At 39.8% G+C, this 27437-nt stretch overlaps 1 protein-coding gene and 1 long non-coding RNA gene across 10 annotated transcripts in view; one reads left to right on the forward strand and one right to left on the reverse strand.

Annotated features, from left to right (window-relative positions):
• TMEM64 (transmembrane protein 64) overlaps positions 1–21160 on the reverse strand; it is an 85080-nt gene extending 63920 nt beyond the window's left edge. For 2 of the 5 annotated variants that reach the window (XM_057307672.1, XM_057307671.1), the window contains exons 1-2: positions 20188–21151; positions 5123–5278 (exon numbers count right to left, since the gene is read on the reverse strand). In XM_057307672.1, coding sequence (XP_057163655.1) covers positions 5123–5278; positions 20188–20985 — 954 coding nt within the window. In that variant the 5' untranslated portion in view covers positions 20986–21151. Of the gene's footprint in view, positions 1–5122; positions 5279–20187 lie in introns of all 5 variants that reach the window. The other 3 variants (XM_026495775.4, XM_057307673.1, XM_026495776.4) reach the window with 3 other exon arrangements.
• Positions 20874–27437, forward strand: part of LOC130542861 (uncharacterized) — a 60134-nt gene continuing 53570 nt past the window's right edge. For 2 of the 5 annotated variants that reach the window (XR_008957709.1, XR_008957708.1), the window contains exons 1-2: positions 20874–21064; positions 23653–23888. This is a non-coding gene — a long non-coding RNA (uncharacterized LOC130542861). Of the gene's footprint in view, positions 21065–21150; positions 21306–23652; positions 23889–27437 lie in introns of those variants that run through there. The other 3 variants (XR_008957706.1, XR_008957705.1, XR_008957707.1) reach the window with 2 other exon arrangements.

Below are 27437 nucleotides of genomic sequence, written 5' to 3' on the forward strand. Positions count from 1 at the left end.
TACAGTTAACAATATTTTACACAGGGAAAAAAAAGGAGAAATAAATGCAATAAATATTTGGCTTAGAAATGTTTCAAACAGGATGCTTCTCAAATATGGTCAGGTAAGAATTTTAAATAGGTTATAATACAGTTGCCATTCATTCTTTCCTAGGCTGCCTCAGTTGAGAGTAGAGGGCTACAGTCTGTAAGTAACCATCATAGGATATCAGGTTAACACAAGGCGAGCATACACCCCTTTTAGTCCATATAAATGATGTTTGCTCGATACAAGTCAAACTTGTCTCTTTGTACCAAAAAGCTTCCTTCATGGAATTAAAAAAAAAAAGTGTCTACAACACAGGTGTGCTTAATAATCTTAATAATGTAATTAATGTAATATCATATCTTTGCATGACTATAAATATCCATGGGTATTCCTAAGTCCACTTAGAGAAAAGCACTACCATTTGCAAATGAACTATCTGGTGCAGCCAAAACTTAAAATATAAACGACCACTTTAAAACAATGAAGTGCCAATAAACTTCAAAAGAAATTAAGAAGAGACCATGAACATGAAATTGTCCGTGCTTAGGGGAAAACAAAACCAAAGGAAAACATGGTGATTGAGAAAAAAATGGCCATCAGAGGGATACTAGAAAAAGCACTGACATCAAAGTCAGGTGCTAGTCTTGGTTCAACCACTCAACTAGTGATGTGATTTCACATCACTACGTGGGCTTCTGCCACCGCCCGATAGGAAGCTGTGGCCCCTCTTTATGTGTTAACATGCTTTAACATTCCATATACAGTTCATCAGGATGTCTAGGCAGGATGCATCTTCTAAATGGTATTTATTCCAAACTTCATCTGTAAATCAGTTCTTCAGAGTTGGGAGACTCGGTGCAACAAGGTCAGAACAGTGATGTTTAATGTCCCAGTAGGTTTCGAAGGCTATCCCTATCACTATCCCTAGTGACCCTAAAATATAACACTGCTTCAATTAAGCCTACCCATAATTTTAGCAGTTTTGTGGGAAAAGTATTCTAAATACAAGCATTGAAGGCAGTTGGGGAAGGGTAGAGGCAGACATGCTGGGGGTGGGGGAGAGGGGAATTTGGAACATGTGCAAGGGGGGCACTAGTAAGTGGGTATTCATTACTCCACAGAATTCTGAGCAAATTGGTATTTTAAAGGTGGGCCTTCAAATCTCGTGTTTGTTGTCTAACATATGAGCTCTCTTAAAAAAAACAACAACAACACAAGATCTACTTACTGAAAACCCTTAGTCTGATACTTAGTGTTATGACGACACCATGGGAAGACACGGAAAGCACCTTAACTAAGTTGGAAAGAGTGTGGATGAGATGCTAAACTCTGCCTCAGACATGTTGAATTTGAGGGGCCTAATAGAGATCCAAAGCAGTGCAGGGAACAGGTCCAAAGCTATGGAAAGAAGGCTGGGCTCAAGATGCGTATTAGGGAGTCCTTACACAAATAAACATAATAGCAGCCACCACAATAACAGGATTTGCTAAGAAGAAAAGTTTTCAAAGAACAGAAAGCTTAGGCTAGAATCATGAGGAACATCAATTCTGGGGTGAAAAGAGTAACAGATACTGATAAATGAACCAGGAAAGTGGAAAAAACAATCAAAATAGCTAAGGGAAGAAAGTATTTTAAAAAAGCATGGTTTTTTTTGTTTGTTTGTTTGTTTTTAAAGATTTTATTTATTTATTTGACAGAGATAGAGACAGCCAGCAAGAGAGGGAACACAAGCAGGGGGAGTGGGAGAGGAAGAAGCAGGCTCATAGCGGAGGAGCCTGATGTGGGGCTCGATCCCACAACGCCAGGATCACACCCTGAGCCGAAGGCAGACGCTTAACCGCTGTGCCGCCCAGGCGCCCCTAAAAAAAAGCATGGTTAACAGAATCTTACATTGCTAAGAGATCAACCCAGATGAGAACTGGAAAATGCATCTGATTTCAACAAAGTTAACGATGACAGTCATAGAAAGTAGGCTTAGATCTAGCAGAAAACCTTTCTCAGGTTCCCTGTGAGGATAAACTGGCTACATCTTTACATGGGATTTTCCCAGATGCCCTTCTAGACCCAAGGCCTGGCAATTTGTACCGATTCTTTTCCCAACACACCACACCTTAGTGAAAATGTAAAAAAAACCCAAAAAACAAAAACTTGTTTTAGAAAGTTTCCCTATTTAAAACAACAGAATCAAACACAAGTAGAAGGACAAGCCTTCTACAACAAGGTGTCTCTTCCACTGTCAAATGGAGAGCAAGCTGAGAGCATGAGAGGAACACAAGAGCATTACTGGCTTTCTTAGATGGAAATTGAGGGGTTTCCCATTTGAAGGCTTCTGATGTTTCTGTTAAGCAAAAGAGGTAATCTGTTGAGACTGAAGAGGAAAGTGGGGATAGAAATCAAAATTGTGAGATGAGATAGGTTCGCAAGTCTTTGAGGAAATGGGGGAGTGGGAAGACAAAGGAAACAGTTGGGCTATGGGGCAATGTTGAGAAACTAGCAGAAGGTTTACAACGATGAATTAAATATTACCAATCTGGTTGTATGACTTCCCGAAAACAACAGGTGCAAAGCATATCAAAACTTGGACTCATCCAGGGTTTTGGCTGGTGGGTACACAGAAAAATACAGGGCATGGAAAAGAGTAACTGAATTGCGAGTCCACAGAATCTAAGTTGGATTTTTGTACAGGAAATAGTTGTGCCCTCCTCTGAACATCTATTTTGTATTGCTTTAATTTTACACACACTGGATTCCATTTAGGTGGCTATAAAGCTTAGAGGCTCATTTGTGGCTTATTTCTAGCAAAATATGAGAAACCTCATGAATTCATTTACTTTCACCTAAGCTTCATCCTTTTTTCCTATGTACTTCCCCCTTCAAGATGACTTCTTTTCCCTCTTGTTTTATTGTCCTGCATATCTTTTGTAAGCTAAATTAAATCCTTTCTGAAATATACTAAGCTATAAGTAATATCAATAAATAAAACTGAGGCATAAATATGCCTTTACTTTTTTTGTTGTGGTGGTTATTGTTTTCATAAATGTCTGGGTTAGGAACTATTTGCCCTTTTCCCCCCCTGTCTTGTATGCTAAGCTTAAATTTGTCAGCTCAAACAAAGGAGTAAGAAATCACTAGATAAAAAGAAGACCCTATATTTTTAGAAACACTACTGACAAATACATGAACTATTTTGTTCTATTATAACTACCAATTATAGTTGAATGATTTACTAAGATGCACAGAAATATAAAGTATCAAATAGTGAAAATCTTATGAAACCTACTAATAATGACAAGTTCTAATTACTTAAACATCAGATAAGGGGGGAGAAAGATATTTCAAATGGGTTATTCATTCTCAGGAAACTAGAAAAACATAAAATATTCTTAAATTTATACTAATAAAAAATCTGAGAATGTGGTGTATGTTAGAATCTTATAGTACCTCAAAGTAATTATAAATTATCATGTAGCTATAATGCATAAAAAGTTTAATATGTGATTAACATACTACATTAATAAATATAAACCAACTATAATAAAAACTCCAAACCTAGATTCAGGTTCTTTAAAATATGTATATATATAAAACTTTGTAGAAAAAAAGTAAAAAAAAAAAAAAATTCCCTGAATGTCAAAAATATTACAAAATTTTTCTTAAACCAAGCCATTTAATTGATAAGTTTTATTTATAGTTCAGTACAAATATTCCTGGACTTACTCTGTTTACAGAACTTGTACTACATAAACACAGAGAAAATCAACTCTGGCTTTATTTATCATAGTATTTTTAATACAATATAGTACCTTAAAATTTGAGAATAATGCTAACACTAAATTTCTAATATGGTACCATATATGTAATAACAATATAAATTAAAACAAGTTAAGGGATCGATAAGATGTTGGCTAGCTCAGTGTTATCTGCTCAGTAAACTATGGCCCTAGTTATGAGCATATGAGTTCACAGAGCCAACTGCCTTGGTTCATATCATGGTTCTACCCCTTGCAGCTGGGACTTGAGACAAATTACCCTCCACTGGTGTGCTGATAAACTAGCTCTTGGAGATCAGAGGTAGGAATCTTGATTTGGAGCACTTGCCATTTTCCATGGTATAAATACTCCTGCCACGATCAATTTCAAGTTCCAATGCTGATGTCCCTGAACACAGAATTGGGAAGAGTTGTATACACAATTGGCTGGAGATAATAAAAGTACATACCCTCCTAGCCCTTTGGTAGGGATTAAATGAGCTTAAATATATGGTATATAAAGCTCTCAATAAAAGTTATTATCAGCATCTTACTAAATCATCAAAAATTATGGTGATTTTATATTTTGGTAAATCTCAGGAAGGACATGTAGCACAACCAAAGAAATGAATTTTTTAAATTCTTCCTGTTGCAACTTAAAGGAACTGAATAAATATGCCTACATAGCAGGATTCTTCTCTTTTATCAACCTTTTATATGTAATTCTTTGTACCCTAAACTACATTACAATTTGCATGGCAATAATAATCCATTATGCAAATCTTACTTAAATTTGTAATGGAATACTTCAGATGCTTTTTATAAAGCAATACTTTCTAAAAAAAATATTCTGTTCTACATAAAATTGTACTGAAAAAAATTTACATTGCCAATACTCTTAAAAATATTAAGAGTTTAATAATTTGAAGATAAAGTTTAATAATTAGAGTTTAGTTGGAGAGTTTAATAATTTGAAGATAAAGATAACTCAACTCTACCAAATCTCACTAAAATTATCTTCAGAAATATAGTATTAACAACTCACAAAACTCAAAATAGAGACTGATTCTGAAAGTCACTGCAAAAAGAGCCTTATTTTTGTCATTCCCTTTTTCATTTTAAGAGAATTTTCAGTAAGTATCAATTCAGTTCTATAAACTTCCATATATCCACACAATTAAAATGTAAATGTCAAAATATGAAGTATAATTGAAAGAACAAGAAAAGATATAAAAAGGAAAAATCCTCCTAAATTATTTTCAATGAAATCTGTTAGGTTTAAATCAGCAACGCCATAGAAAAAGAAAAAAAAAAAAAAAAAAGACAACCCTTGGCCTTAAACTCACCTGTAAACAAAAAACAAAATATCCACTAACACTCTGTTCTGCAATGACATCTTCCATTGTCCGCAGGGTGGTACCCAAGTAAGAATTCAGAAGCTGGGTAGGAAGCAGTCCAACCGAAGATGCCATCAGATAGTTGGGTAAGGAGAGATCAGTAATCTAGAAGAGCAGATTAAAGGAATTGATTCATTAACAAGTAAAATTTTAATTTTACATAAAACTGTGTGTACAAGTCTTCTTAGTGATTTCTCCTTGGGAGTAGAGGGAGCTGAAACACTTTACAAAGCATTCCAATTTTTAAAAATGATTGTAAAGGGAATACATGCACAATGTAGATTTAGAATGAAATTAAGAGTGTAACGAAAAATTTTAATATTCTATGATTCTACCATTGAAAGATAACACTTGTGACTATCTTTTTTCTTCGATGTAAATAAAATGTGCACACACAGATCACTTTGTAAAAAACAGCTTTGTAAGTCTTCCTCATGTCATTAAATAATCTTCACAAGCATACTTCAGTGGCAGTGTGGTTACGGGGCTTGGAAGGCAGCTAACCTTATAATGGCATGCCAGTGCTGAGAATTCAATGAACCACTTTGTCTCTGAGCATCAATTTTTTCATCTGTAAATGAGGACAATAACCGACCTTACATGGTTGTTGTCAGGATCAGAAATATCTGTACAATATGTAGCAAATGGACAGCACATGACTGACACTCAAAAAAGGTAGACATTATCATTATTATGCAATTATCCTACCGCTGTGTGGATGTAGCACAATTTAACCATTCTTTCGCTATGGAATACTTAAATTGCTTACTTGTTTCTTTGTCTATATGTGATTATTTATATTTTTGTTATGAATTTAAAAAAAATGAAAACGTTTGTATATTAACCTGTATAGGGGTGTCTAACATATTCCAACAAAACTCATCCCCTGGTATTCATGTCCTTATGTGATCTTTTCCCCTAGAATGTGGTTAGGACCTGGTGCTTACTTCAGCAAACAGATTCCAGCAGAAGTGAGGAGAAGTTACCTTCAATATCAGGTTACAAAAAAAACAGAGCTCCATCTCTCCCTACAGCAGGCAAGCCATGCTGCAAAGTACCTCTATGGAGAGGGTCATGTGGCAAGGAACTAATGTCTTCAGCCTACAGCTAGCAAAGACCTGAGGCCACATGAGTGAGCCTGGAGGCAGATTCTCCCCCAGCCAAGCCTTAACTATAGTCCTGGCCTCCCCTTGATTGCAGGGTTGTGAGAGAACCTGAGTCAGAGACACCTGGCTATGCTGCACAGGAATTCCCAACCCACAGAGGCTGTGAGATAATAAATGCTTATTTTTAAGTTACTCAGTTTCGGAGTGTTACACAGGAAGAAATGACTAAGACAATATGTATCTCCACTATTTTAGGATAGATCACTAGGAGAATTATCGGATCCAATAGTAAAACCTGTTTTCCCAAAAAGTTCACACTGATTTATGTGTCTACCAATAAATAATGCATGAGTGTGTATTTCATCATACTCTTACCAACTCTAAGGATTAAATTTTAATCTTTCCTAGTCTGATGGAGTAAAAGTGATATTTCATGATTGTTTATCCTGTATATTTTAATATATATTGATACTAGTTTTAAAGATACATTTTCCTATTTGCATTTCTTTATGACTTTCCTTGTTCATATTTGCCCATTTTTATTGGAATGTTATTTTTTTCCTTATTTATTCATAAGAGCTCTTTATATAGTAAGGGCAAACTGTGTCTATTTTATTTGGCAAATATTTTCCACTAAAGTGTCACTTATGTTTTAATTTTATGTTTTGACATACAAATGTTTCAAAATTTTTATATAATCAAATATTATCAATCTTTTCCTCTGATTTTTCCTTTTTTTTTTCTTTAGGTCCTTTTTGATTCCCCCCCCTTTTTTAAATCTATCTTTCTTTTCTGATTCTATTTTCCCATTTAATATTTACTGCTTATTCCTTCTGGAATTAAAGGTAAGGACATAGCCTTATTCCTCCCCTTCCCCAGTAGCCAATTTTCCTGGCACTACTTATTGAATAATCAATAACTTCTCCTATGATTTGTGACGTTTACTTTGTTGCAAATGAAGTAACTATATATAAAGCGTCTATTTGGGGCTCTAATACTGTCCACTGACATCTTAAATCTTGTATTGAAATCAAATTGTTGCAAAGACTATCAGTTAACATCTGACAAAGAATTCCCTATCCTACAAATCCTTTCATTGCTCTTCTTTTTAAAACTGCCATAACCATTTATACCTATTCATTTTTAAAAATAAGTTTTAGGATCATTCTGTTATTCAAAAAGAAAAAAATCTGTACATTTTATATCAGGACTAAGGTAAATTTTTTTTTTTTAAAGATTTTATTTATTTATTTACAGAGACAGCCAGGGAGAGAGGGAACACAAGCAGGGGGAGTGGGAGAGGAAGAAGCAGGCTCCTAGCGGAGGAGCCTGATGTGGGGCCCGATCCCAGAACGCCGGGATCACGCCCGGAGCCGAAGGCAGACGCTTAACAACTGCGCCACCCAGGCGCCCCAGGACTAAGGTAAATTTTTAAATTAATCTGGATAGAACTGAAATCCCTACAATATTCAATATTCTTATCTGGAAATATTTCTATAATTACTTAAAATCTTTTTCATCTCTTATGAAAGTTTGATGGTCTTATTCATATTACACATTTCTTAATCATGTACCTTTAAGGATCTGTGTTGTTCTTGTGGCTAGTGCTATTAATTTTGAGAATAACTTTTCTATATCCCCATCTAGGTTTACTAGGATATAAGAAAGTTACTGGCCACTTGACTAAACTTTTTTTTTGCTAATGTTAAGATCTGGTATTTTAAAAGAGTAACCTACAGTTACTCTAACCACAAGCCAACCTACTCTAATAATCATGTAAGTCATATTTTCGATAAAGCTACATGCCTCTCTCCTCACAGATGATGGACTGGAGATGCACCACTGCTGCTCTGGAAAGAATACACAGTGGCTGGTTAACAATTTACCAAACAATTACTGACTCCAGGCTGCCTACACAAGAAGTTCTCGTAGGTGCTGGCCAGAGACAGAAAGTAAGATACAAGTCCTACCGCAAAGAATTTACACACTGACAAAGACACATCAGCTACCTCAAAAATGGGCAGTGAGGGATTCTTGAGAAGGACGATGTGTAGAGCATTAAAGAGTAACCAGGGATTAATATCAGCTGCAGGAATAGGGGCCAAAGGGCAACCATGTGGGAAAAAGAGGCACTTGAAATGGACTCTGAAAGCTAAAAATGGGTCTGGCAAGCAGAGATAGGTGCGATGAGGAAGCTGAGGTGTTCCAAGAAGAGACTGAACAAGAACAACGTGGCACGGAGCATGCAGGACGTATCCGTGCGGCTGGCAGTGGGCTCTGGATTGTTTACAGAGCACATGCAAGGGAATCCTATACAGGACAGGTACTTACGGTGATACCTGTTAGGGGCCCGGGGTGAAAAGCGAAACAAGTCTGTCCCCGGTAGAAAAGCACTGGAGAGTCTAGTCAAGGAATGAGGTGAATGAGAGGAAGAAAGGCCCCTCTGTCAATTTGGGGTACTTAGGGCAACAGAGACCTTTCTTTAGAATAAACAGTCAAATGTATAAAATGAGTACACATGACAAAAAATGAATCATAAAAATTATTATATTGCAGTTAATGAAACATTACAGGTTTTGGAAGTTGTCTTTAAAGTATTTCACTTCCAAAATGTCAGAATGCAAAGCTTCAGTCCATAGTCTTTAAATGTAATGAAGTTTCTCCAAGTAAAACATAAAATTGACATTCAGATGTGAAATCAGTAATGTCCAAATGGCGATGTTAAGAGCAGATCTCATAAATGTGAAACCACCCTACAACTCAACTCTTTAACAAGACCCTTGATCAAACAGAAATCAAATATCACCAAACCTTTTAGGACAAAACGTCATCCTAGGGAAAAAGCAAGTGTTATTGTTTGTGTATATATATATATCTCAAGAAAGTAAAAAAACGGATTTTGGCTAATCATTCTAAACAGTTTTGCTGGAGTGTCAAATAATTTAACCAGGACAGCAACACAATCACGTACACACACATTTTCCCACTATTCCTAACTTTGTCAAGTTAAACAGGTTCCAAATTATTCCAATACAGCACTTCCTAAATGTTAACATCCTCTTCAGAATCTGCGTCTAGCTCCATTCTTTGAAAAACATAATAAATTTAGAAGACTTGTTCCCAGAAAGACCTATTCAAACTTCTCTCCCCAATAAGTTCTCACCCACCAACTTCTTAAAAATCTGTCTGCTTGTCCTACTTGCCAGAAAGACATTAAATGTGAGCCTAGAATATTCTCACTGGAGTTCCTGCCTACAACATCCTGGGATCTTGGCTCAAGATTGTTTTCGTACTCCAAAGAACTAGAAATCTCAACCTAGGATGTCATTGTTGTCCTGTTGCTCAGTCTCTGTGATCATAAATACTCCAGTAAGAGTTTCAGGGATGGTGAATGTTGCTTGATTGCCGTCCTCTCATGCTTTTAATACTTTAGAAGCACCGTAGAGGTATACACATTCTTATTCCCAGAGGTACTGTGCTTTTCTTGGAGATGTAATTCATTCTCTGGGCCAGTATGGGTGAATGTACAACATGCCCTTATACCAAACGAAGAGAACCCCTATCTTCAGATGGATGGCTCAGATGTTCCCAGAACCCAGGGCCTGCTGTCCTCTCAGGCATGGCACAAAATACAGCTCCCCAGGCAACCCCTCCACTTCCTCAGTTCTCAGCTATTTATACAGTGGCTTTACCAGCTTTAATTTAATCCACTAAGAAACTATATAATTTTTTACACAGAATATATTGACATAGATCTAATGAACAATATAAAGGGGATCTATCTGTGTTCAGAAGAACTCAAATTTTATCTACAGTTCTGTGAATCTAATATTAGTTTCGGCAAATTATACTTTCCTGAGTTTTCTTGGCTTATACAATAAGGATGCTGTTTTATTGACAAAGTTGCAATTAAGGAAAATTCCAATTAAAAACATATTTAATAATATTATATAAAAAATCATGAATCCCCAAAATAATTTTTAAGAAAGGAATGGCCAAAGGAAATGAAAATGAGTACTTATTGATAAACTGTGTGTTTTATTGTGTATATATATATATATATATCTTCAAATACTATCTGTATTTCAGAAACAATTGCAAATGGCAACTACAGTTGACCCCCAAACAACACAGGTTTGAACTGTGCAGGTCCACTTGTACATGGACTTTTTCCAGTAAATATAGTACACTCCTGTAAATGTATTTCTCTTCCTTATGATTTTCTTAATGGTATTTTCTTTTCTCTAGCTTACTTTATTGTAAGAAAACAGAAGATAATATATTATTTGTATATAATAACATACAAAAATATTTGTGAACCGACTCCTTACGCTATCAGTAAGGCTTCCAGTCAACAGTAGGCTATCAGTAGTTAAGTTTTTGGGGAGTCAAAAGTTCTATGTAGATTTCTGACTGAGCAGGGGCAGGGTGGGGGGTCGGTACCCCAACCGCTGCATTGTTCTGAGGGTCAACTATAGTTTTCACTTCCAGAAACATAAAAATTTCAAAACTAGTATAAGAAAAAACATTAACAGCTCATTCCACCTTCCCTCCCCAAAATACCTCTCCCCGTGTCCCTAATCTCAGTTTCCCTAGCTAGACACCTCAGAAGTCAGTCACACAGCTCATTCTTCCCCCATTCTCTCGTCTACTCATCTGCCCTGTCTCATCAATTCCACTTTCTAAATACCTAAGAAACCTACCTACTGGCTGTTCTATTCCTATCCCATCTCCCCTCTCTAGTCTGGACATGGAGAGGAGACCCACCCGCACTCACCACCTATGCTAAACCTACAGAAATCTTTTAAGAATGCAGGTGGAATCCTGCTTCAACTCCTTCCTACTGCCATCAGAATACGGTTCAGGTTCACTTCCACAGGCAATGTGCTTCACGACCCAGACTCTGACTATCTCATGCTTCATGTCACATTATGTTCCAGGCACATCAAAATTCTCTTGTTCTTAGAACACTCCTTGCTGTCTTTTCCTTCTGGGCCTTTGCACAATGTTCCTTCTGGCAAGGAAACTCACATCCTTCCTCCCACTCCTCTTACTTGGGCAAAAGTCCTAAACTGTCTTTCACTACTCAGTCACGGACATCTCTAGCCAACCTTCCCTGAGCTGGTCTGCATTAAGAACAGCTTTCAAGTTCTCTGATGGGACATCAGACCATCCCCATCCCCTTCACGCTAGTAACTAAAGATTTCACTATCTGTTTGCCCTTCACCTCTTCCCCAGACTAGAAATTCTGTGAAGGAAAGGACCTGTCTTGTTTTTCATTGTGTCTCTAGTCTTTAGCACGATACCTACTATATATTAGGTGCTAAATATATGTTCATTGGATGTTGACAATAGCAACATCAAAACTGTTTATAAATGTGGAGACTTACAATAGTTGCCCATTTATAAACAGGTAAGGACACAAAGTCCACTTGTAATCAGTTGTTCAGAAATTGAGAACACCTTCCCCCAACCCCCAGAAGGAAATAATATTATAAATGAAAATTATCAGCAAAATTTATGCCATACTATGCCTAGAATGTTATTTCTCCACTAGACTGCAAGCACCTTAAAGGATTTGGGATGAACTTTGCCTTGTTCACTGCTGTAACTGGAGCGTCTAGAACAGATTCCGTACCTGCCAGTTACTTATTAAGTGAATATTGAATGAATACTAAAAGCATTTCCAGTAACCTCTGAGGTCAACCTAATGTCAAGGCTGAGATCCTCTGGTTAAGCAGTAACTGTGAAAGTACTGGGAAAAATCTTGCTACTAGAAAGACAAGACAAGGCCGAGGCTCAGAGAGACCCACTCCAACAGCCAAAGAGGACTTCAACGTGCAGGTTTCCACAGACAAAGATGGTTAGGTCAGTAAGTCTACCTACAAGGCAGAGGCCATCTTCATATATACTGACCTTTTCATTAGTTCGATGTACCTAAATTCGGAACTGCTTTTAATGGTTAGTATTTTAGGGGTCACTGATCCATTTGAGAATCTGATTAATACACACACACTAAACCCTTTCCCCAGAAAAAAAAATACACACTTTACTGCATATACTTTCCGGAAGATAAATTAAAAAGATCTTATTTGTAGAGTTGAAAAACTATAGGCTTATTATTTTTACTCACCCAGGGAAAATTTATCAAATGCCTTCTATACATAAGACCCAGCTGTCAGCAGGGATAGAGACACAAAGACAGAAAACCATAGTAGACTGTGTCCATTTTAAGTCATTCTGTACCATTCTTAACAACCAAAATGTTCATTACATCCAGTAAAAGGTTACAAGAATCATTAATTACGTTTACTCACAATGTTAAATAAGGAAAGCACAAGCATTCATTAATGCAAAGACTAAAAAATAAACACTAAAATGTTAATGCTTGTTTTCTTCTTTGTACTTAACTATACTTTTCAATTTTTACAATGAACACTGCTAAACAAATACTGTTGAAGTAAGTTTTAATAAAACCCATCTGCTTTTAACGAAAAAAATTTTTTTATCTAGATAAGGGACAATAAGACATAGTCTATGTGTTACTAAGATACAGTAGGCTAGAGATACTGATTTGTGAATTGTAAGCCCAAAGATGAGGCATAAAAACCATGGAAACTATAATGAGATAACTGAAGGGGCACAAAGAGGGGTAAACAGTTTCGAAGAAGTAATGGCCAGTTGGATTCAGTGGTATTGTGAGGCCTACGGGTGTGGGCTGAGGTGGCATCACATTTGTTACTTGGCCATCATATCTGATCTCCATTTTCCTATTCCATCCAACCTGTACCACTGGCAGTGAATCAGTGTACCTTAATAGTGAGAAGACAGGATCATTAGATACACAGGTACAGTGACAAGTATCACGACCCATCACCTACACCTGAATCTATGGTTATACCTACAATACAGAGTAAGAATTTAGGATGAGAAAATATTTTTATAAACTATACTATCACCAAACTGTTAAAATAAAGGGGGATGTTAAATTGTTGCTCAGAACATTTGCCTTCTTAAGAGCAAACTATGAGACCTTGTCTAACCTCTCTCCTTACAAATAAGAAGATTGGGGGCCAGATCACTAAATGACTTCACCAAAGCCACACAGGAGCTGCGACAGAACTACAGGTCCCCAAAGAGTCCATGAGGCCAAGACTTTACCATACTTGTGCTCTTACAATCACTAGCCTGTCAAAAACTTTAATTGTAAAATAAATTTCAGTTCAACTGTGAACTAAATTACTAAAACTTCTCTTTCTCTTGATTACTCAGTGCAAACCTGAGGAAAATTCATTAGTTGTATTTGCTTCAAGTTCATCTTTAATCATCTTTTGCTGTCATTTAGTTAGTATACCAGTTTCACAGCTCCTGACCCTCCCAAAACCAACAGAAAATCTTTGTTACTGTTTTTAACCTATTATGGGCTCATAAAAATAACTGAAGTAATTAACAGTTTGCTAACACATAATTCTTTAAAATGGTTCCACTGAACAGTAAGCCAGAGTGATAGGGTCAGGTCTTGCACTTTTAAATTTACTCATTTCTATTTTGTTTGCATTCTATTCACAGTATCTGCATATTAATTGCTTTTGTTTTCAAAAAGACAATTTTGTTAAATACAAAGGTAAGTAAGATATACAGGAGAGCTTAGGGTCCCTTCGTACAGTTGCAGGGGCTCAGGTTTAATGGCTATTTTATTAGAGTCACTGCTGAAGTATTAATGCAAACTTTTTCTATAAAGTGTCAGGCAAGAAATATTTTAGCCTTTGCAGGCCATGGGGTCTCTGCTGCAACTCTGCCAGTTTAGCTTAAAATGAGCCACAACCAGTATAAACATGAATGAGCATGGCTGTAGTCCAATGGCTGTAGTCCAAACTATTTACAGAAACTGAAATTTGAATTTCATGTAACTCTCATGTGCATATAATATTATTCTTCTCTTGACATCTTTTCCAATCATTTAAAAATGAAAAAAAGAAAAAAAACTTTTTGGTTTGTGTGCCATACAAAATCAGATGGTGGACCCAACCAGGGACCACAGTTTGTTGACCCCTGCTCTCAAGTCCTGGGATAAGGTCTCATTCAACTGTATAGAATCTGGCCCAGAGCCTGACATGTGGGAGGTCCTCCTTAACATGTATGCGATGCATCACAGGGCAAGTGCTCCACAACCGGAACTAGGAAATCTCTGAGAAATTCAGCTCTTCTTGGACCAACAACAGAACCTTGGGTAAGTTCACGACTCTACCATTTACTAACTGCATGCTCTTGGGTTAGTTACTTTGCCACTTTGTGCCTCCATTGCCTTAGTGGTAAGATGAGGCTTAGGGTTGATATGAGTGTCAAACAAGTAATGTGTGCATGTCGGAAGGAACAGTGCCTGGCACTTAGTAGGTGTAATACAAATATTTGTTAAGTTACGAAAGAAAAAAAAAAACCTCTGAGTTTTGATGTTCTCTCTTTGGAATGCAGAGGATGGAGAGAAAGAAATGGTAAATAATGAGCATATTATATATCTTACCAGATTACGTAGCAAGTATCATTAAACACATTTTACAATAGAAAGTACAGATCCAAAGAGTAACTATAACTAGCTCAAGATGTCACAGTGAATGTCAGGACCAAGTCTAATTTCAAGTGATACCTGTCCTCTATAGAACTCTGCCTCTTAGTCATGGATAGCTCCTCAAAGACCCGCTGTGATGATTACGGGGTATCATATACATAAATCTGCTCTGCAAACTGCAAAGTGCTATGTAACATATGAAAAGAGAATCATGCTATGCTTCACGTTTTTATTTTAGGTTTCAAAGATTAAATGATGATGGAAACAAAATTTCCCATGGGGAATTATTTAAGAAAAGGAACCCACCAGATCTTTGACTTTTTAAGTTCTTCCGTGACCAAAGTAAAAAGAGACGGAGAATGATTTTTAGAATCGCCCCTTTGGAAGCTGCAAGTACCATTATGGATTCTGTTACCCATACCAACCACTATCACATAATACTTTTTGGATTAAAATTGACATTTCACAGAGGGTAACTAAGCAATATAAAGTCCAGATGTCTCCAAAGGGGCATCTTAGAGCAGACCTTACGAGACTACTCTAATGCTCACTAAATATAGGATGGGATGTTATTCTTGTGAATGTTTTTAGTTTCCAAAGTCACAGACAAGTTTCTTCTAGGAAAAGGAAAGGAAAAAAGGAAACCTGAAGCTTCAAAGCTACAGACAAGATTTGCTGTTTGAATCAGAAATATGTCTACCTCCTAGAATGCGGAGGATTAAAGACGTTAACACATCAAAGAGCATTTAGTAATTGAGGAATGGCAAGAGACAGGGTACAGAGGTATGTATGCTGTGAGGGTTTGGAATTTATCCTGAGGGGAAAAAGAAAACCCATTTGAAAGTTTCCTGCAGGGGAGTAACAAGATCAGATTTGCATTTTAGAAAGATCTTTCTGGAGAGAGAAAAAATTGGAAATCCTTGGCTCAGAGAGAAGGAGACCAGGTGGGAGGCCGAGACGCCCGAACCAGAGTAATGGCGGCGGGTCAAACAGAAGCTTAACCCATCGTTAGTTGTGGGGGATGAGAGAGAGAGGAGGTAATCAAGTGACGGAGTCCTGAAGACTGCCACCAAACACCCCAGGTCTAGCTCCTTCCTGGCACCTGCGTGCCTCTTTTGAAGTGACCAGGGGCCAGGTAACTTGTTCAGGCCAGTGAAAAGTGAGTGATTTCCAAAGGAAGGCTTTAAACACCAGTGTGCACTTCACCATGTCACAGCAACCAAGTGAAAGTCGGTGGCTCTGTCAGCCTGCATCCCAGGGTAAAAGTGACCTAAAGCAGAGACTCCCTGCCCCTTCCCCAAACCAAGCTGAACTTGAAGCTGTGTCAACAGATGAGCAAACCTCTGCTTCTTAACTCACTGAGATTTAGGGCGTTTTACTACAGCATAATTTAACTGGTCCTGACCGGAGCTGTAAGAAATGCTCATCCTGGACATGTGTCCAGATAAGAACAGTACTTAGAAACACACACAAACTAGGGGCGCCTGGGTGGCACAGCGGTTGGGCGTCTGCCTTCGGCTCAGGGCGTGATCCCGGCGATCTGGGATCGAGCCCCACGTCAGGCTCTTCTGCTGTGAGCCTGCTTCTTCCTCTCCCACTCCCCCTGCTTGTGTTCCCTCTCTCGCTGGCTGTCTCTATCTCTGTCAAATAAATAAAATCTTAAAAAAAAAAAAAAAAAAAGAAACACACACAAACTAGAAGTCTATAAATCTGTCTTTCACAGGCAGTAATAACTACAGGTACAAGATTACATTAAAAACAGGGGAGGGGGAGCTTTAACTATTTCCCAGAAAAAAAAAAAGTGCATTTTTTTAAAAGGAAAATGTACTTGGGAAATTATATTTCTTATGATCTAATAATTGATACTATAAAGTGTATGTACTTTTTTATTTCAACAGTTTCAAAAGCGGAGAATGTCAGTTTGCTTATCCCTTTGTAGCACACATGGAAAAAGCAAAGAAATATGGTTAATGATAGACACAAAGCAAAGGAAAGCCCCTTTCCTTCTTCTGTATATTAACCTTTACAATCATCTCCTGAGTCTAAAATGTAAATACCACTACCTGCACCACTAATAATAATAATTGCTAACAATGACTGAGAATTGACTATGTGCCAGGTAATACTTAAAGCCTTCACTACACTAGCTTATTTAACCCTCATAACTCAGCATGGGCTAATCAAGGACTATCTCCAAAGCCTATGCCTCTCATGACCACTATATCTCACTTCCTCTTTAAGGTAAGCTCAGATAAATATCTTTAATCATGGGCATTAAGAAAATGAGTTTTCTTAATGGAACAGAGAAGGGGGGATCTTTTAAAAGATAGGAAGAGAAGAATACCAAAAATATGCCTGGAAAGTGGGCAGCTGTGGGCAGTCAGAGGGGTATGGGGTAGAGAGGGCGGAAGTAGAATTAAGTTCTAGAAGACAAAACAGAAAGTCAGACTAAAAGAAAAATCAGCCTAAACTAAGCTTTCTTTTCACCCATATACCCTGGGTGAATTCAGCAAACTGTTTTGGTTGAAAGAGCTAATAAACAGATAGTTAAGAATAAAAAAATAAACAAAATATAACAGACTATATCCACTGGCTCTACAACCCACCCTGCTTATGGCTATGAGTAAAAATATTACAGTATAACATACCTTATCAGCCCATCCTGGTTTCAAACCTCAGCTCCACACTTGGTAGGTGACTGACCCTGAACAAGTCCGTGGAGGGCTAAGCCTCTGTTTCTTCCTCAGTAAAATTATGCTAATAATATCTCTTTCAAGAAACCATTTTCCTTCTTTGCTCTTGACTCCACAGCACCAACTTAAGAGTTGCCCCGTCAAGCGCGGTTTCAACTACATAATTACCTTAAATTATTTCCAAGCACAAAGTATAACTTCTTATTCACGTATTTAATATGTTTAAAAAGCATTTTTTAAAAACTGTCTTTTTATTTTTAAGATTTTATTCACTTATTTTAGAGTGAGAGGCGGGGGAGAGGGTGAGGGAGAGAGAATCAAGCAGACTCCCCACTGAGTGCGGAATAGCACACAGGGCTCAAGCCCAGGACCTGAGCCAAAACTAAGAATTTGAACACTTAACTGAGCCACCCAGGTGCTCCAAAACTCTTATTTTTAATTAATAAATATATAATGAATCCTCATTATATACCCAGGACTACAGTAGCTACTAAATATACAATGAAGAAATAGAGCCATGGGTTGAGACCCTGTCCTCAAACCATAGTGCATAGTTTTATTTTATCATTTATTTAGTACCCAGGTGACCTTGGGTAATAACAATAGTAATGGTGACAAAAAAGAACACGTGTTTATTAAGCCAGGCTCTACTGCATGTATTTATCTTATGTAATTGTCTCAATAATCCTATGAAGCAGGTACCACTTCTTTCCCCATTTTGCAAATAAGGAACTGAGCACAGAGAGAAGCAACTTGACCAAGGTCAACAGATTCTATGTAGACAGTAAGACTTCAGAGCACTAGTCCTGTGCTCCAAACTACTAAACAAGTCTACACTATATGCATAAATACATTCTGCAGGGCTGGTTTAAAGATTAGAAATAATATCTGGAAAGAGCTTAGGGTAGTAAGCACACAGTAGGTGAACAAGAAAAGACAAAAGGATACAAGCTATACTGGAGAACAAAGCAAACTAACAGAAGGAAAGGATTCAGGTTCCTTAGTCCCAACCCTCTTCCAAAGTCTTAGAATACTGTATTTTACCAAGTTGGGTCAAAGCTCAGGTTTATACTTAATACTATAGGTTGTTAAAAAAGGGAAAAAATTAAGGCAAAAATATATCAAACCACCATAAACACCAAACTTTCTACAAAAAACCCTTTATTTCCATGCCTACATAAGCCTCATTCTAGTCGTTGCTGCTGTTGATTAGAATCAACAGATTTCCGAAAGGCATTAAAAAGAAGACAAAATAAAAAATTCTTAATTTCATCATAAAAATTGTAGGTTGGGTAGAATTATTCTTTTTTTCTTTTTTTTTTTTAGATAAACTCCTAGTTTATTCAAATTGTTTAACCTGGTGGTTACAGATTGTTAAAGTTACATATTGGTTTGAAAGCAATTTGTGGTGATAAAAATTATTTAAAATAATGAATCAGGAGATATTTGGGCTTTAAAAAGATATCACACTCCTAAAAATACCAATTTTTATCTTTTAGGAATCAGTGGTTGGAATTATTCTTAATACAAAACAAAATGTGAAAGTTTCCAGAGACTAACAATTTATTTTTGAAACAATACAATGTCTTAGAATCACTAACATAATATAAAATACATCTACCCCTATGGTTTTGAGTGCCTTACCTCTTTACTTCCATACCACAGTTTTATTTAAAATCAAGCTGAAGGGTTGAGGTCCTGGAAATTGCTATATGAACTTGTTGTAGTTTACAATCATTGCATTTGGGGAACTCAGTACAATCTAGTTCAATCCCTTCACCTTAGAAAAGAGGACAGCAACGGCAAATAGGGTTAATGATGTGGCCCAAAGTCAGGAAGTTTGTAAAGACGGGATTCCTTTCTTCCAGGCAGATGATCTCCTCACTAGCAGTATTTCTATTCCTCAGTCAGTTCCACTGGGCTAGAGAAAACTAAATAAGATAAGCGACACACATGAATGCAAGGCAAAAAAAGAGCGTTGAAGGTGTGTATAAAGAAGAATACGTGCTCACGAGGCAAAAGGTTATCTGTCCTATTTTGTTTTATCCCCTACCTAGTGATTTCAAAATGCAGTTCCTCCAAAGAAAAATAAACAGGAGGATTTCCCCCTTTGCATTGTACTAAAGCAAATTACTTTGTGAAGAAAAGGCCTATTACAAGTTTTAGGAGACTATAATATGGAGTCTGAAGCTACTCCCTCCACTGTTTACCCAAACACTTCCTTCAGCCCCATGTCTTTAGAAACTTGAGTCAAAACCCTGGATGCATTTTTGCAGGCAAGAGAGAAAGCTAGGAATGTGAAGCCTTCACTCCTTGACTGTTGCCAAAGCTGCTACAGAAATAAGATGACAAATGTTTAAAATGGACATTTTCATTCATCTCCCCCTCGAAGTTAAAAGGACTCTTCATTTTTAACCACACTCACATGCCAAAAAAGAGCAGTTCTTTCTCGACCAGGTCTGAGGCCCCGACTTATTTTTGTTTTATTTGTATGAGATTTCTCAGCGTGCGACGCAAAGTGATTCTTACTCCTGTTGTCAATGTCACTTCTCTGCGGGCATTTATCTGATGGAGCGCCCTCCCAGGGCCTTCACAAGACCGCTGGAAAACAGTCTTGGAAAGGGATGGGGGCAGCGGGACACCACTTACCGAGAACACTGCATTCTGAAGCCCAAAAGGTATGGGGGTCAGTCTGGCCAGCGCCACCACTTTCAGGCCGCTTCCTCCCTCAACGACGCGAATAACGGCGCTCAGCTTCTCGCTGCTCTGGATCCTGGCGGCCACCCAGGCAGTGAGCAGCCGCTTGCAGACCACATGGGCGATGAAGGTGCCGATGAGGACGCCCACCACCATCAGTCCCATGCCCAGCACGAAGCCGTACAGGTAGCCGGCGGCAACGTTGAGCACGATGTAGCCCCAGCCGCAGGGGAACGAAACCACGATGAAGCCCACGACGAAGAGCAAGACCCCCAGCAGCGAGTCGAGGCTCTCCACCCAGAGCAGGAGGTGCTGCAGGTAACGGCGGACCAGGGCCAGGGAAGCGAAGCACAGCGCGGCCAGCACGCACACCAGCAAGAGACTCCGGCACCAACAGGTGCTGCCGAGGCAGCAGCAGCGCCAGTTTCTCACCTCCGCCACGCCGACCACCACGCCGCCGCCGCTGCCGCTCCCGGGGCCGCCCGCCAAGGCCCCGCCCGGCGCCGGCAGCTCAGAGGCCGCTGGCGGACCGTGGCGCTCCAGATAGGCGCCGAGCAGGGCGCCCGAGGCAGCAGCCGCCGCCGCCGCGGCGCTCGCCCCGCCCCCGCGGGGGAGGCGATCGGCCGCGTCGTCCCCGCCCGCTGCCCGTGGCAGGGCCCAGCGGGCCGGCAGCTCGCTTCGGCCCTGGAGGGCGGCGTGCTGCAGGAGACGGGGGAGTGTCTGGAGCAGGCTCCCGCCCGGGCTCCACATGCCTCGGCCGGCGCGGGCCCTCAGCCGGCCAGCCCCTCCGCCGCGGCGCCTATCAGGCAGCGTCCCTTCATGGCGCCCGGTACGCCTGCCTCGACTCCCTGCGTCCGCTCGGAGGGCAGGAGAGGGCTCGGGGTAAGGGCAGGACTCCGCGGCGGAGAGACGGGTCCAAACGAGAGTGAGAAAACTCTGGACCCAGCTCCGGCCGGGCCCGCCCCTTTTCGGCCAGAGGGGGCGGGAGCCTCGGCGCGGGGGCGGGGCCTAGCGCGAGCGGCATTCTGGCCCCGCCCCCCTGACGCACTGTCGGGCCAGCTGCAGGGATGGTGAGGCGGGGGGCCGCGGCAGCGGGGGCCGGCCGGGGCTGGGCTTGCTGAGGGGAGTTGCTGGGAGGGGAGAAGGAGCCCAGGGGACGCGCGCACCGGAGAGGGGAGGAGGTGGCAGTGAAGTGAAGAGTGCGGTGACGGGCTGGGGACCCGGCGCGCTCCCGGCCTCCCTGGCGGGCGCGCGCCTGCCTGCGTGTCAGGGCGCGCGCTCTTCCCCCTGCCCGGACCCAGTCCCAGTCCGCAAGCTGCTTGGATCCTTGCCCATTGGTCGTTTCTGCAGTAACCCCAGATTCGAGCGAGCAGCTTTTGGGACGCTCACATCCACAGCTCCTTGGGCGACACTGGAGGAAGAAGAGTTCTTGATTTGCTCTGAGGAGAATTTGCTAATTGTTTACCTCCCCAGTCCACAGGCGGGTTAGGAGGTGGAGTAATTAGGTAGAAAGGCCCACCCTTGACAGAATGCCCCTTCTGACCCAGAGGTCCTTTACCAAGTGCCAGATACTTGGACTAGGGACTTCTCGAAAAGATTCACGGGAAGACATTTCTTGAGGATTCCCACTATCAAAGGGCTCCTCAAACTTTTTTGGTTTCTTTTCCGCTTTTCGCCTTTTTTTACTTTAATGTTCCCCGGGTCCTCTTTACTTCTTCCATTTTTGAGTTGGCTGAGCCATTCATCCAGGCCCATAACTTTGATCCTACCGTGTTTGCCTTGTTCTGATGACACCCAAGCCCGTCCTTCCTTTGAGCTCCAGACTGTGGACACATGTGGGTGCAGTTCCTGTAGGCGCCTTAAACTTATCACGGTTTGGTAGATAGCAACTTCGGCTCCAATGCAGAACATTTAGTAAGCGTGGAAGTGGTCAAGTCATTAACCTCTGAGTCTCAGGGTTTGCTTTTAAATTGCAAAATTAAGATAATAGTACAACTTAACAACATAAAATTATGAGGATTTGATAGAATACCGCTGACCCTTGAACAACAGTGGTTTGAACTGCGTGAGTCCACTTACACTCAAATTTTTTAAATATACTACTGTACTGTGAATGTAGTTTCTCTTCCTTCCAATATGCTTAATAACATCTTTTCTCTAGCTTGTTTTATTATAAGAATCTACTACATAATACATATATGAAATGTGTTAACCAACTATTCATTGGTAAGTCTTCCAGTCAACAGTAAGCTATTCGTAGTTAATTTTGGGGGGAGTCAAAAATTATATAGGGATTTTTGACTGTGTAGGGATTAGATTCCCACATTATTCAAGGGTCAGTAATAAAGTAAGATGCTTGGCCCTATGCCTGGAATCAGTGTTTAACTATGTGAAGGTATCCATAATTAAAAGTATCATCCCCACAAGACCTACTCTTCCTTTTGAGTTTCTTATTTCAGTGGATGACCTTCTACCACTTGCCTGCAGGATAACTGACTAGGACACTTTGGGTCCTTACTGATCAGGTTCCTGCTAGCTCCTTCATGCCATTCCTCTCAATCCACCTTGGTTTGGCTGAGTCAGGAAAAGTACCTCAGTGGTGTCAGACACATGCTTCTTTCTTCACCTTTTCCAACTGCCGTAGCTCACATGGAGGAGCAGCTCCTAATGCCTCCTCATTTAGCTGAAGTTTTACTTTCTCTCTGGAAGCTTCCAAAACTAACTTCCCATCAGCCCCACACTCAATTTGATGTTTCCTTTCCATTTCTCCACTATTTGCTATATAATTATTATCACATTTGTCCACTGTGTTGAAATTTTTAGTCTACATCGCTGTCTCTGTCTTTAGACTGAATTTCTTCAAGGTGAGCTCATTACTTAAGCACTAAGAAGGAGTAACACTTTATAAATGTTTGAGAAATGAATAAATTATCACAGTTTATAGTAGAAGATATTAGGGCAGAAAAACTAGATGGGGCCAACACAATTGTCTGGGCAAGAATCCATGAAGGACTGAGGTAGGGTAATGGTCATGGGGTTAGTAGGATGAGAATAAATTAGAGAGGAACATCTATAGGCTTGGCAACTAACTGAATATTGGAAGAGAGGGAGGAGTCAAAGATAACACCTGGGTTTCTTATTTGATATAGTGGCTTGATAATGGGACCACTAACCAAGAGAAAGAACACAGTGAGTTTCTGGGAAAGATAAAGGATTCAGTCTTGGTTCTTTAGATTTGAAATGTCTATGATATAATCCAATTGTGGCATTCCAGTAGGTAGCTGAAAATATGGATAAGGAGTGACAATGGGGCATCTCTTAGAAATTTTGACATTGGTGTATAGGCAGCAGTTAAAGCCATGGTTATGGATGAGTTAATGGTGGTGAGTGTATCAAATATTTTCTGTTCTCTTTCAGGTACAAGTAGGATTCCATTTCCTGGCTTCCTTGTAGTTGGGATGAGCCACATTACACATTCTGCCATGAATTGTGAGCATAACATGTGATTGCTGATGCAAGACCTTCCAGAACTCTTTTTCCTCTTTGCCATGGCAATCAACAATGTTCCAGAGAGTATATGCTCTGTAAGTCTTGGTCTTACAGGGAGGATGATCCAGAGAAGAGTCCCATTCACCTCATCATGGATATTTAAAGTGAGTGAGAAGTCAACTCTGGTTGTTTTAGGCAACTGAGATTTGAGGGGTTTATTTGTTACCAGAGCAGATCTTTGTCTTTTCTGACTGATGGAAATTAAAAGAGAAGAATGAAATCTTGAGAACACCATTGAGTTCATTAGACTATTTTGCATGTAAGAAAGAAAGACCCAGAGACCACCTCAATAAAAAGGATGAAAGCCAAAGTGTTTATATGGATATATGAGTAGTTATTAGGAAGCAAGGCCCCTCTAGAAACTGTTCTCTTATTTCTTTCCCATTGGATCTGCATTTTTTTCTTTACCTCTTTGATCTGTCCTCACACTACTGACTACTCATTAATTCTCTTCTTACCCTCTCATCCACATTTCAGAGGAACACAGTCCAGTTGTAAGACCCCTTATCTCTAAGTAGTCATGCTACTTGTGTGTCAGGCACCCATCCTGACCCAAACAGTGACACCCGTATACAAAACACCTCCCAGCTCTCCTGAACGTGGGAGCTCTGGTCAGGGCAATGCAGACTATAGTAGGACGTTTCCATTCTTGTCTGCTACAATTTATTTTTCACAGAATTGCTGAAGCTATGTTTTACAAATGGAAATGAGATATGTCTTAAGTTATAAACACTCTGACCTGCCACCCCCAGCCTAAAACCTTTCTGTTGCATTAGCAAAAACACCCCAAGTCTTGCCAAGTCTACAAAGCCCTTTATGATCTAGCTTCTGCCAACCAGTCCTACCTCATCTCCTGCCACTCTCCCTCCAGCCACACTGGCCTCCTGTCTCTCCCTTGGATAAGCCAAACTGGTTTCTACCTCAGGATGTCTGCACTCTGCCCTTGCTAGTCTCTCTTGTTTGAATACTCTTCCCCTAGCTTTTAGAAAGTTTATTAGTCCTTCCTTCCTTCTTATTTAAGTTCTACTGTCCTCTCAGAGATAGAGTCTACATTAGATTTGTGGTACTCCTTTTCTTCATTTGTATCTATGATCTGAAATGTGTATAGTTATTGCTTTACTGTCTTCCCTAAGGAGACTGAAAGCACCATGAAAATGGTCATCTTTTCTGTCTTGGGATCCTCTGTATTACTTAGAATAGTTCCTCACACATTAAAGATTTTTGAGTGAATAAAGGGGGTGGTAGGTAGTGTGCTAGTGACTGGCTGTTTTCTGCTAGTCCTCCATCTGGGCTCATTCTCTGCTTTTCCCTGCCTTGCTATGTGTCTCAGGAAGCTGAGCTCTAGAGTTTGCATTACCCAGCCTCCTCCATGCTCTGGGTTTCCAGTTAGGTTTGACCAATGAAAGGCACAGAAGAAGACTGGAGGATAGTAGGAGTAAGAAGTGGTCAGGGTATTTACCTCTCCCTTAACCCAGCTTCACTGTGTTTTTGGCAGTGACTGAATTCTTCCATGACCAAAGTTCCTTTATCAAGTTTCCAGCTCCATCCTGGCTCTGCTAATGGTTTCTTGATGCTTCACCATCCTTGTAATACTCCCTTGATTAGACTCTCTTTACTGTGGCTTCTGTTGCCCACTGGGACCCTGACTGATAGCTGAGAAGGTCAAAGGCTGATCAGTTCAGTACAACTAACACCTGAGTTCACACAACTTACCCAAGGCTACACAGAGAGAGTGATGGAACCGGTTTTAAAATCAAAGTTCAGGCTTTATGAAAGATCAGGAGAAATTATTATACTGGAAGTCCAAGGAAGAGAGAATATTAAGAAGGAAGGAAGGGTCAGCAATGAAAGGGTTCAAGGTGAAAGAAGGACCGATAAGTGTCCCTTAGATACTCTGTTTTAAAAGTAGCCACTATGGGGGCACCTGTGTAGCTCAGTCAGTTAAGCATCTGACTCTTGGTTTCAGCTCAGGACATGATCTCAGGATCGTGGGATCGAGTCTCGCTTCGGGCCCTTCACTCAGTGAGGAGTCTGTTTGTCCCTCTCTCTCTCTGTTCCATCCCCCCCCACACACACACTGTCTCTCTGTCTTTCCCTCTTTCTCTGTCTCTCTCTTTCTCTCAAATAAATAAATAAATAAATAAAAATCTTTAAAAAACAAACAAACAAAAGAAGTAGCTGCCACAGTTACTTAGGAAATTGGGGAAAGTACTTTCAATGAAAGGAAAATTGCGGAGGTTTGAGAGTAAATGAAAGGTGAGTATAGCAGAGTTTAAAAAGCTCTTTTGATGATCCTGAACAGAAAGAAAGGAAGAAAAGGGTGACAGCTAGGAGGTAATGCCAGGTGAGGAAGATGGGGGAGATTGTGTGATGTTCCACAGTGTTCATAAGTTGAGATGAGGAAGCCTGGGGAGAGAAAAGGATTGAGAAACAGAAAGAAGAAAAGAAGTGATGAAGCCAGGTTCCCAATGAGATGAGGGGGGTGGGATTAAGATCTGGGGAAAGGATTAGATTCAGGGAGGCAATGCTTTCTCTGAGGTTTAAAGGAATGACTAGGAATGAATGCAAATTTGCCAGTGCTGATTTCTAATTGTAATGGAATCTGTCATTGGGGGTTTATTGGGAGAGATGCAGATAGTTTTTCTCTCCCCTTTGATAGCCTAGGGCATGATTTCCATGAATTTCCCTGATCACAAATAATTTCCCTGATTTATCTTCTCAGCTCTTTAGGTGTCAGTCATACAGTGAGTACATTTTTCCAGCTTCCTTGTTATAGCCTTTCCACTGTGTTTGTCATTTGAATTCCCTACTTTGTTAGTATCTGTGAGGAGAGGGAAAGAGGTAGACGAGGGAATCCAATCAAACATTATTAATTACATTTAAAAGCAAAATGTTAAGATGCTATTAAAAAGTAAGTCAATGGTAAATTACTGTGCAAACTCTAAATTATTTTATAATTATGGATTTCTCAATATTTCACAATATTACCTTCACTTAAATTTAAGTACCTCCATAATGATAAGCACATTTTGGTATGTGGATATTAAAATTAATAGTTAAAATTAATTTGCTGAGATTTATTGTTCACACAAATTGTTTCTCATGCACAATTACGAGTCTTTGCACGAGCGTAATGTCTTTACCTTTCTCTGCCTCATATCTACATCTTTGTTAGGTTTTTGGGGGTGATTTTAGAATTCTGGGATCAAAATTAGAATCTGGTTAATTTTGTAATAGAGTTTCAAAAGCCTTGAACTCACTTCATGAAACTCTGTGCCAAAGGAACACACACAGCAGGCATCCTTCAGTGACGACTCCTGCAGCCACAGGAAATGGAAGTGCCAGTGACACATCAAATCGTGGGCTCCGAACGGTGCTCTTCTTCAAGAAGCTCTCCAGCTAGCAAGGCAAATACTTCGAGCACTACTTTTCGGAGCACTTCACAGAAGACAAGTGCTTTCTTTTTTTTTTCAGACTTGCTTAAGATATATAATTTAAATGAGTGTCTGGACCCTGTGTGAAGTTGCTATTTCAGTGTTAGCAACTAATTGTTTCTGAATGATGTATATTTAACTTATTTGTTCAGCAGAAGCATAGTGGGGATATATACTTTGCTAGCTGCCTTGAGAATATAAAGATGAAGGAAATTCATT

The sequence above is a fragment of the Ursus arctos genome, unplaced genomic scaffold, assembly GCF_023065955.2.
Source record: "Ursus arctos isolate Adak ecotype North America unplaced genomic scaffold, UrsArc2.0 scaffold_6, whole genome shotgun sequence".
Classification (NCBI taxonomy): domain Eukaryota; kingdom Metazoa; phylum Chordata; class Mammalia; order Carnivora; family Ursidae; genus Ursus; species Ursus arctos.